General features: G+C 43.0%; 1 protein-coding gene across 1 annotated transcript in view; it reads left to right on the forward strand.

The window, feature by feature from the left end:
• The first annotated feature begins 217 nt into the window (after nt 1-217).
• The window catches only part of morgue (modifier of rpr and grim, ubiquitously expressed), a 77,125-nt gene continuing 60,004 nt past the window's right edge, over nt 218-17,338 (forward strand). Inside the window, exons 1-5 of the mRNA XM_055061730.2 lie at nt 218-364; nt 456-587; nt 1,561-1,683; nt 8,601-8,796; nt 12,089-12,278. Of these exons, the coding sequence (XP_054917705.1) occupies nt 477-587; nt 1,561-1,683; nt 8,601-8,796; nt 12,089-12,278 (620 nt within the window). The 5' untranslated portion in view covers nt 218-364; nt 456-476. The remainder of the gene's footprint in view (nt 365-455; nt 588-1,560; nt 1,684-8,600; nt 8,797-12,088; nt 12,279-17,338) is intronic.

Genomic DNA, 17,338 nt, shown 5'->3' on the forward strand with positions numbered 1-17,338 from the left:
GACGCGGCATTTAGAGTGCGGTTCCTATTACTACTTTCAATAGTAGAAGCTGCTCGTGCAAGCGGACTTGTTCTGTACTTTACAATTTAATCTTTTTGTCATTGTAAAATATAATTATACACAGGTGCTAACATATAGAAAAACATTTTGATCAGTACTTTCATGTTTAACAGAACTGCTGAAACCAGCAGCGCCATACCGTTAGTGGCCACCATGTGCCAGCACTGTTGTGCTGGAAGTCGAACGCGGCTAGGGAACGCGATCGAGCGGGTGCAGATATTATGACGGCTGAGCGTCTACCTAGCGCAGCGTCAGTGTGCCGTGTTTTTCTGTCGCCGCCTGGTTTAGTTACGTCGCTGACTAGGTGAATAATATGCCAGGTCTGAGCATCTTTGTGCCAAAAGAGTAGCGATGCACTCTTGATCTGTCGTTTAAGCATAGCATTTTCATCTCAGCGGCAGCGCATGGCGTAGGAAATGGCTGCCGTGAACTGCAATCTCCAGCGCAGCACGGTATCTGTCAGGCGTCCTGCTGATGGTCGGCTGGAAGAAATTACTCGAAACGGACACAATATATTCCAGTTCAAGGTTTGTCATAGGCTTATGTGGTGGCAATTTAATGGCACTTCGTATTTGCTTCTGCGCTACGTGAGAGCGCCGTTCGTCTTCGAAACGTTCGAAAGCAGCACTTGTGTTGCTTAGTAGAAACAGTACGCGATTTCATCAATTGACGCGACAGGCAATCGCATCAGTGCGTAATGTTGTGGCTTACTGTGGCTAGTATGAATTTTAGGTACCGCTGTTCTTTCCCTGACGATGGATATTTTACCGTCCTTCGAGTAGCTGATTGTTACGGGACGCGTCCGCGACGCGACATTTAAGCGCTCACGTTGTGAACTGACGGTATGTCGGAATCGCATTTTTGCATGCGCTTAAGCGTTGACAGATAGGAATGATAAATCTGTTCGCTTAGCTTTCCTTTATTGGGTTCGACTTTGCGCTCGCAACAGTACGCCGTGCATCGAACGCTTCTAGTGACTGCCAGGGCATGAGACGCTTAAAATTTTTGTATATGCAATTAATGTAGCTGCTTTTGTACTCGCACTGGGATTTTGTAGACAGCGCGACAGGGCAGTCTTGAGCCTTGTAAACTCATTTACAAACTGCAGCATAGTAGCGGATTCCACATCTAAGTGCATCTCCGAAATTTCCTTTTACTGCTAGTAAACTAGGCGTACACGCTATTTCATCCTGCGTGACTTAGCCGTTTGTGCTATGTGTGTTGTTGTAGAGCATCATCACTAGTCCTCTTTAGTTTGTTGTACTTTTTGGGGCAGAGTTATGGCATAGACTAGAATACTTTTGTTGACCTTCAGTTGCAGACTGATTGCATTTTGTGGCGCCCACAGCCTCTTGTTTGCTTATTCTAGATTCACATGCTGTGTGTGTTTATAGCCCGTGACCATGAAATTAGTCTGAAGAGTCACAAAATATTCATGTATACCTTGGCTGGGCTCTTGTCTCAAGTACTATGTGATTCATGTTCCTTTGGCCCTTGCAGCAAACGGTGTGCCATGCATGCAATGGCTTCTATGGACCATCCTTTGGCCACCCTCTGTGTTGCACATGCCATGCTTTTTTGTATCCTGATGTGCTGTCCGACTTGGATGGAGACCAGGGATGGGTAAGCAGTAATTTTGGGTTCTTTATTTTACATGCTGCGCTACAGCATAAAGTAGAAAGAACTTGCTGGCTATGGTTGTACCGATATAGTGCTAACCAGAGATCATTGCTCTTCTGTAGGTGTTGGCAAGCAGTTTGACAATCTTCAAAAGTCGCATAGTAACATTGGAGGGTTTGGTTGATTCATCTTGCCCCTACTGAGCAGTTTTCAACTGAACAGTGCTAATTCTGTGTACATGCAGAATGAGCCCAGCATTCTCTACAACATGCCGTTAATGCCTCTCCTGCAAGTGCAGGGAATGCTGTGCGCTCCTTCTGCATCCTGCCCACACTCTGGTGAAAAGATTAGTGATATGTGTGTAGATGCCACAAGCGCTGCATTGATGAAGCAAATCGTAAGTTCAACACCTTCTGAACCTCTTCACGAAATACAGGCAAATGGAAGAGACATCCACCGTTTGGGTGGATGTCTCATTTTCCCTTTATTAGTTCTGTCCACCTTGCGGGTTTCTGCAGAACTATTACGTCAAATGGAAGGGACCTTAGAAGTGTTGTGTAACACTAGTTTTGTGTTGCAGATGTTCTTTTCTTAATGGGTGTCTGCTTTATGGGCTGATTTAAAGATACTTTCTACAAAGCCCAAATTTATTCATCATCAGCCTGTTTTATGTCCACTGCAGGATGAAGGCCTCTCCCTGCAATCTCCAGTTACCCCTGTCCCTGTCAAACAAATTTGTTGTTGTTGTTGTTATCATCATCATCATTATTATTATTATTATTATTATTATTAGTATTATTATTAATGCCTACATAGTAAACTGGTAAATGTAGGTAGCAATTGTGCATTATTTACCATCTTGTTATCATTTATTATACTCATAATTATTTTAATTGTCTTCTTCGACATCTTGAGTTCTGCCACTTAGCATTCCTTAAAAACTTCACATAGTGTTGTACTTGGGCTGTAATGGGCATAGACTAAATATTATGAAATCAATAAACTAGTTCTTTCTTTCATCTTGAAAAACCACAGGACAACTATATTTTTTATATTCTATGAAGCAGTTTTCTGTACATTGCCATTTATTACAGCTGGCAAAAAGTGTCTACTTGGGACTACAGAGCAGTGACTTTTAAGGTTACCTTTGTTGTGCAGGGCTTTGCAGTGATAATGCCTGCGTGTTTGCAGCCTGTATGGGTTGGCATTTTTATTATGTTCATGGTGAAAAGCAGTGAGAAGTGAACATGGATGGAAAAAAGAAACACAGGGATTAGTTATGTTGCCGTAGGAACAATTTTGCTGCACTGCATGACGGATGTTTAGGTAGACAAGGGCATTAGTGTAGTGCAGAGAAGTTGACAGAAAAGATGCTCAACAAGTGAGGTATTGGGAAAGAATTCCATCTTTGAGCATTAATATGCATACGCGGACACTGCGACAGAAAGTAAGAATAAAGGTAAAAAGAGGTAAGAGGCAATAATATGAGTACAAGACTATGGCATTACGTATCTTTGCTTATTTGCTGACACCAGTGGCAGCATGGTCATCAGAAGAGGAAACAGTAAGGTGGGTGGGGATTGGGGCTTCAGCCATCATTAATTATGCCAATTCTTCATTTATCAGATGCACTGAAGATACCTTCAATGCACTTCACCTTCAGATGCACTTTCACCATTGTGCCTTCAATGCATCTGATGAACAAAGAATTAATGTACTTGAATAGCGGCTGCAGACCCAGTCACTCCTTAATATTTTGTCTCGCGCTCGCCATGCTGTCGTTGATGTTCGCAAGTCGGCAAACATAGAGCCAAGGTTGGTATTCGCACCCGTCGTGGTAGCTTAGCAGCTAAGATGTTTCGCTGATGAGCTCGAGGCTGTGGGTCCGCTTTGGCTGCAGTGGCCATATTTCGATATGTACACGAGTAAAAGTGCTCATGTAGATAGATTCAGGTGCACATTAAAGAACCCCAGGTGTTCAAAATCAATCTCGAGTTCCCAAATACGGTGCGCATTGTAATCGTGTCAGGGTTTTGACAGGTCAAGCCCCAGAACATTATTTCTTGTGGCATGCATTTACCTCATCACTCTTTTTACCTTGATCCCCATTTTGTTCCTAATTGTCGGCGCATGTGTACTTGATAAATCCTCGGTTGTAAATGTGAGTCTTGTCAAATTCTCTGTCGAACGAACATAAATGTAGTGCTATGCTATAATTGCTAGGCACTTAAGGAAGTTGCTTCATCGTGCAAGAAATATTTTAAGCTTATGAGGGTTGAATGAGATCTGCACTGGCTATAAAAACAAATTTTTAGCTATTGAAAGACGGGCAACAATCAATGGTCATACCTAGTGAGCATGCCTTCTGTGAGCATGCCTTCTGGATGCAGAGGTAAATGCAGCAGCTGTATGCTTGTCCTTAGTGCCATGCCATTGCAAGAACAATGTTAAGTACTCCCTGTTAAATACATTGCAAGAATGGCTTGTATTTTGTGCATATTTGGCACATTATGCATGAATGAATGGCTAAGAGTACTGATCTGTACTCGCGTAGACCTTACAACTTGGGAGTGTCAGGCTTTGTGAGGGAGAAAAAAAAGCTGCTACTGTTTGTTTTTCATCTCCCTTCTTGCCATAGTGAATACTGTAAAAGTGTTTTTTTCGTAATGTGTGGGCGGTCTATTATCCAGGTTAGCTCTTTAGTTGCTGAGTTTGCGAGACCGGTAAAGGTCGCGAGTAGCTGCACTCACGACCTTTACATTGACAGCCCTGGAATGCTAGCCTGGCACTCCCAGGCCTGTCACCTTTTGCCACTGACGTTGTTTGGTACAATGGCTCCAGTTTGCAATGGCTGTCTGATTTAAAGAAAATTACAAAAATGAATTTAGTGTACGCTTTCTCAGCATTTTTCCATTCAGACTGCAAGTGGCGAACCCTAAATGCAGCTTACTGCACAAGGAGTACACAAAGAAGGAACTAACATACCAAATAGACGGTAACTTAGCTGGATCTCATTGGACATTTTATATTCAAAATAGTGGAGGATCACTGATAGCTGATTCAATCTTTTGATGTGCAGTGGAAAGTTAGCCTTATAAGCAAGACAAATAGGGAGCTAGCAGGGAAACAGCAAAATAACATTCGGCTTTTTTTGTCATTTATGCTCATCATTTTGGTGCTCCCTCCATAAACCTTGACAGGTTTGATACTGCATCTTGTAACGGCTGTTGGCTGCAGTTTGCTGTGCAGCTGCTTAAACCCAAACCTCATGAGAGCAATTTTGTGTATGATAGCGACGGCTTTGAGCAATGAAACGGGCAGTCGCGCAAACAGATCGCTTGTTCTTGTCACTCAGTTCTGGAAACCTAGAATTCGTCACTCGTCGCCCGAAAGTACTAAGAGTGACTAGCCGATAGTGCAAACCTGGAACTGGATGTACATCAGTCAAGTACTACTGATTGTCGCATGGAATGAGCTAATGACTAAATTGTGATATGCGCAAGGATAAGAACCTATGGCTAGACCTTGAGAAATATCTTACACTGCTCCCTACAGTGAAACACATCAACTTAAATTAATAAAGTGTGTGTCACGCCAGTTCCGGCACATATTTACACCGGAGAGGTGCCACCCAAGGTCATCACTCGCATGGGGTACGGCTTGTAGGGGACAAGCGAACGGGACAGCCATCTCCATCTCATTGCTTGCGCTGTTACACGCAAGATAGCTTGCGTGGGGTTTATACCTTAAACAAGGTATCCCAGTTAACTTATCCATGGTTTTCAATATATGCCAGCACGCTATAGGAAGAAGTGACTAAAAGCAATTTTTTGTTTTGCCTATTTGCATAATCAGTCAAGATTAGTTGATCAGCTTTGCAAATTTTTAACTGGAGAGAAAAACTTTCAATGAGAAAGTATTCAGACTTGCTAGGGGACATCTTCCTACCTACTACACAATATTTTCCTCATTTAAAGAAACCTACGGAATATTACCGTATAATCTCAAGTAAAGGCCGCACCCCCAAATTGGCAGCCCAAAATTTCACAAAACATAGTCCAGCTATGAGGAGGAGTAGGAATAAACTTTATTTGTGCACAGCAGATTTGAGACCTGGGCCTCTCTACCTAGATGACGGCCTCGAGCCCTAGCGGCATCTTCGTACGAACCTGCTGGATTGCCTTGAGTTGGTCTTCCGGTGCACAGCTGAGCAATGCTGTTTTCCACGGCTCTCTGGTCTTGTTTATTTTATTCTGGGTGGGTGTCCGAGGACAAGCCCAAACCATATGTTGTAGGTCCGCCCTTTCTTGACAGAATCTACATCAATCAGTGTAAAGGTCCGGGTAGTAGCAGTGGTAGGCCACCGGGTTCGGATATGTATCTGTTTGTAAGAAGCGACATGCCGTCGCTTGCCTTCTACTCAGCGAGGAGTGCACCGGGGGGAAATGGGCCCTTCCCAATTTATAGTGTTTGGCAATATCGTTAAAGCTGGTCATCCGGTTTCTCTTCGTTCCCAGTATTGCGTGTTACCTGCTCGGCCTGTCAGTTCTCGAGCCAGGTTGTGCGCTACTTCTTTCCCGGGAAGGGAGGAGTGTGCGGGTTCCCTATAATGTGAATGTTGCAATCTTCACGAAAGTTTTTTAAAATTCTCATTGCTCCCGGCGAGATTCTTCCTTTTGCATAGTTCTTGACGGCTGTCTTGCAGTCGCAGACTACGATGTTAGCTTCCGTGGAGGCTATTGCCAGTGCTAAGGCAGCCTCCTCCGCCACCGCCGCCTTCCCTGTTTTTAACGTCCCACTAACTCTGCAGTCACCCTCTAGACTCGTAGCAACTATCGACATACTCTATTTGCGTACTCCACCGCGTCCACATAGACCACGTCCCTGGCACTACGGAACCTTTTGTGGACAGCCCTCGCTCTTGCGTTTCTTCGATGTATGAAGCAATTATGTTCTGTGCGCTCATGCTGCACGTGCTGATCAGCGAATTTTCACGCACTGTTACAATATGGCAGGAGCTGTGCTTTGCCCTCTGACGTCTGGGGTGCGGCCGCGACCGTGTTCCTCCGTGGCAGCACCAAATCACCAGTGCCACCTATTATTTGCGGGGTTAGTTTTTTCAGCGAGCTCTTTCGGCTCATTTCTTTGCTGCCAGGAGTCCGCAATGTAGAGGAGGTGTTTGATGGCGCACGACCCTGCATCTTTTTGCGAACACTGAGGAGCATCCCAACGGAGCAGCTGGCCGCAACTGCGGTGTCGACGACAAGTGCATAATTTGGTGGCTGAAGCAGAGAGAGGAGCTCGTTGAAATGAATAAATCGAGGAAGACATTCCGTGAGAAAGCATGCAAGTTACTAGAATTCGTAATCTGATAAATGGGACCATATGGCCTGGCCCTTTGTAAGGGCCACAAGTATACCCCTTATACGTGTCTACATGGTTAAAGAAAAGAAAAAAATATATACATAAATATTGTAGCTGCCAACTTGTGTGCTGCAATTCCAGTACTCTCAAACATGTTGCACATGCCACACATGAGCGAATAGCACTTGTAATCTAGTGTGCTGTCACTGTGAAAGTGGCAGGGCAGCTACAATTTCGGGTTCCTAACTCTGCTTATTGCTGTCGTGAACTACTGTGCTTGTGGCTTTCAGCAGTGCAAGAGAGACGTAATTTCTGCCGTCAATTTCACAGCCACCAATTGCGTCGCTGTTCAGTGGCAGCACAGCAGGTTAAATGTGCTGTTCATGTGGGGCACAATTGAGAGCTCTGGTCATGGTGTGCGAGTAGGTAGTCACATGTTCATTTTTTTTTTAAGCAAACCTTTCTTTTGGGCTCCTCAAGACTTAGTGTAATGGCTGTCTGGCCAAGTAAATTGTGTTGATCATGAAGACAGTGTAATTAAATGTGCCGACTTGAGCCGCAATTTTGTTGTGATTACTTTTTGAGGCTATTCCTTTTCGTGCTTCATCAGTGGTCAGAGCGACGCTTTGCCCGCTTTGTCAGTGAGATCAGCCAGGCATGAATGGTCTATAAGAGTGGCATAGAATCGAGTGGAAGGCATGCTGCAGGCAGTGTAAGTTGGAGCATCCACATACCTGATACCATTAACCAATAGAGCTAAACAATAAGTGTCCTCAACAGATAATCTCAGCTGATCTAGCAGGAAGCTATTGCTTAACTTGAATGATCATCCTCCAGTAATTTCAGCTCTCTCCCCTTTTCTGACTTACATATTTCGGTTTCTTTTTATGACTCAGAAAAGAAATTGTGTAATAGGTAGGAAGTTGAAAGGTGCTGCATTGGACATTTCCTGGCATACTCTACAACTTTCTCATAGGCACTTTTTCCCTAAATTTAAGACAGTTGATTAATAATCTTGACTAATTATGCGATTAGAATATAAGAAATAGTGTGGCTTGTGTAATAGAGTGGATAACGACACATTTCCTTCTTTAGCGAACAGGAATGTTCTTAAAACCCTAGCTTCAATTAGCAGGAATATTTTTAAAACCCTAGCTTCAATTAGCGGCGACACCCTTTAGACATGTGCTCCATACTTTTATATTTTTTCTGTGTTTATGCGGCTCCTTGTTTGTTTTCCACTAATGTGCATGGAGGGAACTACGCTGAAGCTTGTCTAAAATTTTTAGTGTGACACGAAAAATCGTGAGGAAAGCTGGGAAAAGACTGAACATGTCATGTATCTGTCGTGCAGTCTTTCTCAGTCTTCCTTTGGATTTGCTGCTGCACTTTGCTTATTTTGAAAAGAATGTTTACTGTTCCTGAAGATAAAACCAGCCGGCTGGTGATTCCCTTACATATATTTTTTATACTAGTTAAGTCCTGTTTAGGTTGTTAAGTAGAAAATAAAGCAGGTCAGGGTATGTTCTTGTAATGTTTGTCTTTGTTTATTTTAGAAAAGTGACTCTGAAGACTCTGGAAATGATGAACCGGAAGACTTTTATGATATGGTGAAGCATAATGTTGAGCGTCCAAGGCTGCCAGCAGCAGGGCCAAAAGCTGATAGACTCGCAGAATGTATATCTGCCCTTAGCAGCCCAAGGCCACAGGAGTCAATGCCTGATGGTGTCTTGGCCCAGCTCCCACTTGAAGGTAAGTTCGTGAATGTTTATTTAGAGCTATATTTTAGAACTATGTATTGTATTCTCCATCATTATCATTTTCAGTTATTTAAACAAGTACTGAGAAAATTTTTGCCATGTTTTTATTGCTTTAACTGGATAGCCATCAATGCCGTTGACGGCTATCCGGTTAATTTAGGCTCCAATTACGATATGGAGCTTCAATTCCACAAAAGTGCAACTAATATTATGTCAAGTTTTAATGTGATCATTTCAAAATGCACACCAAGTGCAGCGCGACTTTGGATGTGAAAAGGGAGGCTCATCATGTCATTGAAACCTGTTATGGTGGCGGTCTCTTGGTACCAGATACATACGTGCCACTTCTCACAAAATTTTCATAAAGCTCATGAATTTGGGCTTGATTTAAGATTTTGTGAATGCTGTTTGAAAACGTTGTTTGCCAAAAAGTTTCGATAGTCCGTCTTGTAACCTTCCGTTAAAAGTCTATGTTAAAAGGACAAGCGGTGTACTTGCCTTGAGCAAATTTATGCAGACAAGTTCCTGAAGCATGCGAAATCGGCAGCAGCAAAGTTGCTGTGAGGTTAAAGGTACCCTAAAGGCAAATATTAAGTGAAGCTAAAGTGATGAGTTTATGGTCGACAATGTCTGAGGTGTTGATATTATCGGAAACAGAGCTTTAGTAATCGAGAAGTTGAGGTAAATGGAGGACACAATTTGAGGCTCTATCGGGACTTTCAAGTACTAGCCCGATAACATAGGGACACCTTGTTATAATTCTGTCCCTAGTACTCAACCACTCACAACAAAAAAGATAATTGTATTGCATTATAAGACCGAAGGAAAAGCAACTTGTCTACTTCTAGTCGATTCTTAGGAAATATGACTTTTTGGCATAGTGCTGCGCTGGTTTTACTAGCTTGCGAAAACTGCACAAACTGCAAGTAGCAGAGAGTGAGGCCCTTTGCGACGAGTGTCAAAGATCATGTTTATGATTCAGCGCGCTTTCCCTTCCTCTTCTACACTGTCGACTCTGTCTTGGCTCAATTTCTGGCTTTTTGCGCAAGAAACTAACGCCAACTGTCATGCTCAGTTTTATTCATTGACGGCAGTAAAGGGTGGTGATGGTGTATGGAGCATTGGAACTCCACGATCGGCGGCGGGTGATTTGAATCGCACTAGAATATGCAAACCTTTCAGACATGATTTCCTCTTAACCTGAGCATTTTCTTGGCACGAAAGAAGCACTGCGAGAATTTAGGAATGCTACTTTAACAGTCCACATTGACTTAATATGTGCCTTTAATTTCCCTTTAATTAGTGTTTAGCTTGGCAGTATTATCTGTGCCAAGTTTGTTGCTGCTTTTGTGCTGCATTTAAATGTAAACTCTCATCAATAAAGTACGTATGTAATCCTGAAAAGGCATGCATTCAGGGCAAACTTTATTTTTATAAATGTGTGCTATTCTCCTCTCTGCTGCGCCTTTTCGATGTCGTGCGTTTGTATAGCATTTTATGAATTTTTAAGTTCACAGGTTGGCAGGCAAGTAGATAACACTGACACATACACATGCACTATAGCAGTGCTGCCAAAAGCCGAGCCCATTTAGCACTCAGTGGGACGAGGGGAGAGGGTATCCCCCTGTGTTCCCAAGAGAAGCTAATTGTTGGAAGGGTCGATTTGGCAGCTTTCAGTGGCATGGTCATTGTATGTCATTCAACCATTGCACTGAGCTCACTGGTGGGCTCTTAAGTTGGTTTTGATACCACACGACTGTCCCCTTTACTTTCAGCGTTGTGATGAGTCTCCTTTTTCATGCCCAAAGCAGCAGCACACTTGAGGCACATTTTGAACAGGTCATATAAAAATAAAAGGTGCTGTAATTCATTACTTGTGGTCTCAAGAAATTGAAGCATTGAGGCTTTGTACCATAATTATGGGGTCAGCAGCTACCTGAAAGAAGAAAAAAAGAGGGGACACAAGTGGGAATTAACATGCATAATGTTTGGTCTGTAAAAGTAGTATATTGGGACAGATGACCTGTAGGGTATTTTCCTTCTTGCCTTTTGCATTTGCAATTGCATGTTCATGTAAGTACATATTTGGCGAGTATCCCAGCAAGATCTGTCCATCCCGTGATGCTTTATATCTGCAAAGTAAATGCACAATTGGCCATGTTAACACGTAATTGTTATAATAGTGCAACAGTAAATGATTGGTGGAAGAGTAAGCGTGCATAAGCTAACTAAATAAGTAAGCAAAAGCAAAGTAGCAGCGGAGCCAAAGAAGGCTTACGCATTAGTAGACAATTCTCAGATTTCTGTAGCATTTTTTACTGTATGCATTTGAGTAGTTTTATTTTTGGGTGTAAAATGATTGCCTTTGTATTCTATCTGTATATTGGGTAATACTTATAACAATAAAGTATGTATTTTTGTAATTCACATGAGAACATAGGCGTATTTTCATCATATGTATTTGTATACTACTATTAGTATGATTTTATTACTATCTTTTCTTGGTACAAAATTATGCCAATGTGGCATGTACACACAGTGAGAATGTGTATTTGTGCATTGTATATTTATGTTTGGGTTTTGATGCCAAGGATAGGGGTAAGAATTGAGCTTCTACGTAGCAGGTTTTTGTCCTTGTCCTCGTATTTGTTATGCTGTAAGGAATTTCGAATGGAGTGGTTTGAAAGCTATTTGCTTTGACACAGAATTTTCATGTCAATACTGCTGTAAGAAACCCTAAAGTACCAAGTTAATCTGTAGGCTGCCTTGTGGGATGCACACCATAGCAATAACTTAGTAATGAGCCTTTAAAGAGAGCGACTCTGCAATATGTATCTCCGAAGTTACAACCTTACATCACCAGTGCGACAAACAATAACTTGCTAAAAGTCTTGCAATTTTTGCAGTGGTGGTTATTCAAATTGAATGTCTTCGTGTCCTCAACTTAGGGATACTGCCACAAGCACTCAAGTGAGGAATCATTCACTCCAGACTTGTTATTGGGAGTAGTTTCTGAAGAAAATGAATGTGCTTTGTACTGCAGGCAGGGTGCAGAAGGGGCCTTATAACTGGTTATATGTGTTGGGGATAATTCCCTGGCAATGAAAGGCATTGAGGTCTCTGGGAGGTTCTGGATATGATGTGTAATGTGTAGAGGATACTTTTATAATCATTAGGCACATAGATGGAACTTTTGATTCTAATGAGCAAGGCATTGGTATAACTTTGTGGCATAATGATGTGATTGTGTGATACTTACACCTTCTTGTCTCTGCCAAATGTAGTGCTGTCCCTCATCTTCAGACGGCTGGATGATGTGTCACTGTGGCATTGTAGCCAGGTTTGCCGCCGCTGGAGGCATATTCTGGAGTGTGAACTCAGTGAAGATCACTGGTCTTTGTTCATCAAACACCGTTGGCCTCTCTTCAAGCCTCCTCACAAAGTCACTTCTTGGAGGATCCTTTACAGCCGTCTGTGCGTACCACTTATTTTCTGCAAAAAACAAGTGGCTTGTAGTTTGTAGATTGCATGTGCCATGGAGCACTGGAAACCATTTTTATTGGGCTATACATAAACATAACCAAAGTTTCTAGATTTCATTTTATTATATGAAATCAAGAGTTCCATGAAAACTTGTCTGGGTGGAATTGCTCATACTGAAAGATAAAACGGACGCCAACCAAAAACATAAAGATTAGAAAACAAGACGTTTCAGCTCGCATGCGAGGGCCTTGTATAGGAACTGAAAGGTCTTGTTTTCTTCTAATTTTATTTTATTGCAAAGGCTATGCTACTGTAGCCAACACTACTGATCCTGAGAGGGTTGTCTTTGTACTAGTTTGCTATGGCTGCATTGTGCAAGAGGCAGCACTTTGTGTGGACTTTCTTACCATGGGTACAGAGCTACAAGTCCTATTGTGTTTGTGCCCGCTTCCTTTCTACAGGCTGTCCCAGCTATCGCGCACCGAACTTTAGAAACAGACCGATCATCCTACAGGACTAAGACCAAATGCAGGTTGTTCAGAGTCTAGTTGAGAAGCTGTTGGTAATTTTGATGCGAAAGCGTCAAATGGCCCATTGAGCAAAAAGCCAGCATCTGTCGTATGGACAAGCGAGAAACAGCCCCTAAATTTCCATTGGCTGCGACGCCATGTCATGAGCGTGCCTTGACGGAGCAGAGCAGGGTAAAGGGGACCCATGCTGCCGCTATAGCATTCCAAGTGTTGCTTCACTTCACTTTATTTCCTTAAAGACCCTCATGTGAGGGTATTACATAAGGGGTAACAGAGTACCACATATAGATTAACAGAGTACAGAAAAAATTTTGGACGAATTATAGAAACAGAAATGATTATCGTGATGCAAGCGCATGCGTAATTTGTTTAAGGGACATAGATGAGCATGTGATGGCAGCAAGTTCTTGGGGAAGGCCATTCCAGTCGCTAGCAGTCCGGGGAAAGAATGATGAAGAAAAAGTTGTTGTGCGGGCTCGTGCTCGAGATACCTGCTGCTGATGTCCGGTGCGAAGAGAGAAGCGTGGTGGGGGAGGGGGGCAGATGTAGGGTTCCTGTGATAGCTCGGAATAAAAGAATTTATGAAATAAGCAATAACTAGCAATGTGGCGACGAGTGCAAGAGTAGGTAGGTTGGACTGCTATTTGAGATGATATGCTGATATCAAAAGAGTACGAGGAATGAATGAATCTAGTTGCCCTGTTTTGAACTGATTCAAGTGAATTAGCAAGGTATACTTGTTTCGGAGACCAGATGGGCGATGCATATTCTAATTTTGGTCGAATTAGTGATTTGTATGCGAGTAGCTTAACATGCTTGGGGGCAGAGTGGAGACGACGCTTTAAGAAGCCAAGCGTTTTGTTAGCAGATGAAATATTGTTTGCGATATGGCTATTCCACGTAAGATCATGACTAAGATGAACACTGAGATATTTAAGTGATTGGACAGGATCGATAGGAACGTTAGAGATAGTGTAGGGAAACAGGAGAGGATTACTGTGACGGTGGAAAGATATATATTTGCATTTGTTTATATTAACTGTCATTAGCCAGTCATTGCACCAGATTTAGGTTATCTTGTAGGGATTGCTGGTTAAAGGTCTCAGTAACTGTTTTGTGAATGACGCAATCGTCCGCAAACATCCGAATATGGCAATCTAATTTCTGAGGTAGGTCGTTAATATAAATTAAAAACAAAAGTGGCCCTAGGACAGATCCTTGGGACACCGCTGGAGAAACTGGTAATAAGTTAGACATTTGTTTATTAATGACGACTGATTGGGAGCAGTGAGTGAAGAATTCTTTTATCCATACTAGTATGTCACAATGCAAATTTAGGCCGGAAAGTTTCAGAAATAGGCGGTTATGGGGTACCTTGTCAAATGCCTTAGCAAAGTCGAGGAAGATTGCATCAGTTTGGAGGTTAGCGTCAAGGTTGGCATGCTGGTAATGAACGAAAATGGCTAGTTGAGTTTCACGCAAGTATCCTTTACCAAATCCATGCTGTGATGAATGAAAGAACTTATTTGAGTCCAGAAACTGCATTGTTAAAGAGCAAATGACTTGTTCCATGAGCTTGCAGGGTGTGCTGGTTAGTGATATGGGCGGTGGTTAAGTGGTGAATCTTTTTACCCGGCTTGTGGACTGGGACGACCTTCCCTACTTTCCAGTCGTGGGGTAGGATACCTGTAGAAATGGACTGCGAGAACAGCAAGCATAAAAACTTGGCAAACGTATGGCGAGTGTTTTTTAAGACCTTTGTGTTGATTTCATCAATGCCAGTAGCTGAAGAAAGTTTTAACTTATCTATAAGAAGGGATATGCCAGTTTCTGAGAACGTAACGGCTGGCATTGCAGTTGTGGGGTCACTGGCTTTTCATGAGGGGCAGTGGTTCTTGTTCTTTAGTGAATACAGTGCGAAGGCAGAATTAAATACATTAGCGCACTCATCGTCCGAAATAACACATCCAGAATTGTCAGTCAGGGTAACAACGCACGAAGATTGGGGGTTTAAAAGCTGCCAGAATTTAGTTGGGTTATCTGTAAGTATGTTCGGCAAGTCGATATGATAAAAGGAACCTTTAGCATTTTTTACTGCGACCAAATACGCCTTTTCAGCAGCGTAATATTTTTGCCATGCGCAGTCTGTTCTGCTCAGTTTAGCACTACGAAAAAGATGTTTCTTTTTATTTTCTAATCTTCCAAGAGTCTTGGTGAACCATGGCTTGTGGTGGTTAGCGCGGTAGCTGCATTTGGGGCATATATTTATTAGTCAATTCATTCATTTTAGGTTTAAATATTGACTAGTTTGTGTGGATGACTTGTTCGTCGAATGACTCCCGATACAATGTAAAAAAGGCCTCCAATTCCGCGTTGAAGGCCTCATAGTTTCCTTTGTTGTAAAGAGAAATTGTTTTTGGGGAAGTTGCTTTTGTTATTAAGGCGAAGTTAAAGCATGCATGAATGACTTTATGATCCCTGATTTCACGGAGATAATAGTGTTGAGGCTGCCGGGGTGGCTAGATAGTATGAGGTCAAGAATGTTAGCAGTATCTCTGGCGATGCATGTAGGCTGGGTTGCTAGTTGGGCTACGTTAAAATTTAAGCAGACATCCATAAATTCACGGGATTCATCCTGTCTAAAAATAGGTCCATGAGGGGCATACCAATTTATGCCAGGATAGTTGATACCTCCAAAAAGAAGGGTGTGTGCCTTAGGCTGTCTAGTTTAAGTTCATTTAAAATGTTGTGCAGTTTACGGGGGAATTTGGCGCTATTATGAGGGGGTCTATAACAAACACCAATTAATATAGATACTGGTGTAGCGCGACAAAGGAGCCATAATATTTCAAGGTCTGATGAGATGTTGATGTGGGAGCACTGTAGCTGATTGCTTGTAGCAATAAGGATGCCACCCCCTCAAGAGCTAGTGCGATCGGCACGGAAAAGATTAAAGTTTGGTAGGTTGCAAAGAACTTCAGCGTTGCTTATATTATCAGTCAGCCAAGTCTCTGTCAAGACCAGCAGGTTGCTGCCCGTTGAAGACACGAGGCTGGACACAAGATCGCTCTTTCAAAGTAGGCTGCGTATGTTGGTGTAGACAACCGAGAGGCAAATATTCTCTCGAGGGGCGATATCGCAAAGATTAGGTTTGTGACGATGGCGAGGTAAACGCTATGTAACCATTTCTGTAACAGCATCAAAGATGTAGAGTTTCTTTCCGAGAAACAGTGTCTTGTACCGCAGGGAGAACGGTCCGGTTTTTGCTTTTGTAAACATGACAAGGTGTTTGCGTGCTTTACGAGCAGGAAGGGAAAAATCTTCTCCAATGCTAAAATTCCATCCGGTGTCGAGGATCCAGTGAGGGAGCGCGGTTTTCATTGACGCTTCCGAGGTGCTTAAAACAAAGGCTCTGTAGTTCCAATTGTAGAATGGCTTTTCCAGCTGAGGTAGGACGACCCATGAAAGATTGAAGAGTGCTGGCAAGACTTAGGCGAAGGTAGGCACGAGTACCTGCATTGTGAAAGTAAGTGGATGAGGAGGCTGTGTCATGGCACAGCTACCGAGTCCACAAAGCGCGGGCGGGAGGTGGTGCTCTTTATACGCTGGCAGGAATGATGTTGTTGCTGCCGCTTGCGCTTTCCATCCGGTGTCGAGGATCCAGTGAGGGAGCACGGCTTTCATTGAAGAAAGGGAATAGGGTATCGTGCGGGCAAAAGGTATCGCCATGACGCCATGTCACCCTCGCTCTCGGAAGCCTGTGTTGTCCGTGCGGTCCCTGTCCGTGCAAGCTGTCTCCTGCATTCTAACTGTGCCTTGTTAAGGCCAAATCAAAATGTGCCAAGTCAGGCCTGTGCACTCGGCTTTATGACGTCATGCTACTTGGACTGAAATTTCCATTGCCAAGCCTGGCATGACGAAAGTGGCGACGTAAATGTCACCGCTGCTTACTTGGGAGTGTCTCGATTAGATTCTATGGCAGTTGGGCAAGGTAGCATGATGTTGTGGATCAAAGTGCACTGGACTTGTGCTGTCTAGGAGGAGTTGGCCAAGCTTCTCAACGCGCTCGCTTGCCCGCGAGAAGTTCATAACTCGGACTGCTTAGTGGCGTTCAATTAGACATTAATGCTTTCACATTCACAACTTGTAAGAAGTGTTTAGGTGTCCTCGGATTCTTTTTTATTCCCTAACATAATATTAATTCATTAAAATTAATTATCTTGTTTTTTAATACAGTTGAACCTCGCTAACGAAATCGGTGGGAAACGCGAAAAAATTCGCTGTCGCGAGAATTTCGTTGTTGCGAAAAGAGACAGCACAGATAGGTAATGCATCGCAGAACAAAACTTTACCGTCCAAATTCCGTTAGCCTACTTTGCAAGCTTTGCTCGAAGATATAGAACCGCATTGTTGACAGTACAAAGTGTGCCGCATGCGTCGACCAGCAGTGGCAGTACTGCCGTAGCGCCGAATTCTCGGTCAACTGCTTTCGGAGATGCGATCACTTGCCGAGATTTTGCG

This window comes from Dermacentor andersoni, chromosome 1 (assembly GCF_023375885.2).
Source record: "Dermacentor andersoni chromosome 1, qqDerAnde1_hic_scaffold, whole genome shotgun sequence".
Taxonomy (NCBI): Eukaryota; Metazoa; Arthropoda; class Arachnida; order Ixodida; family Ixodidae; genus Dermacentor; species Dermacentor andersoni.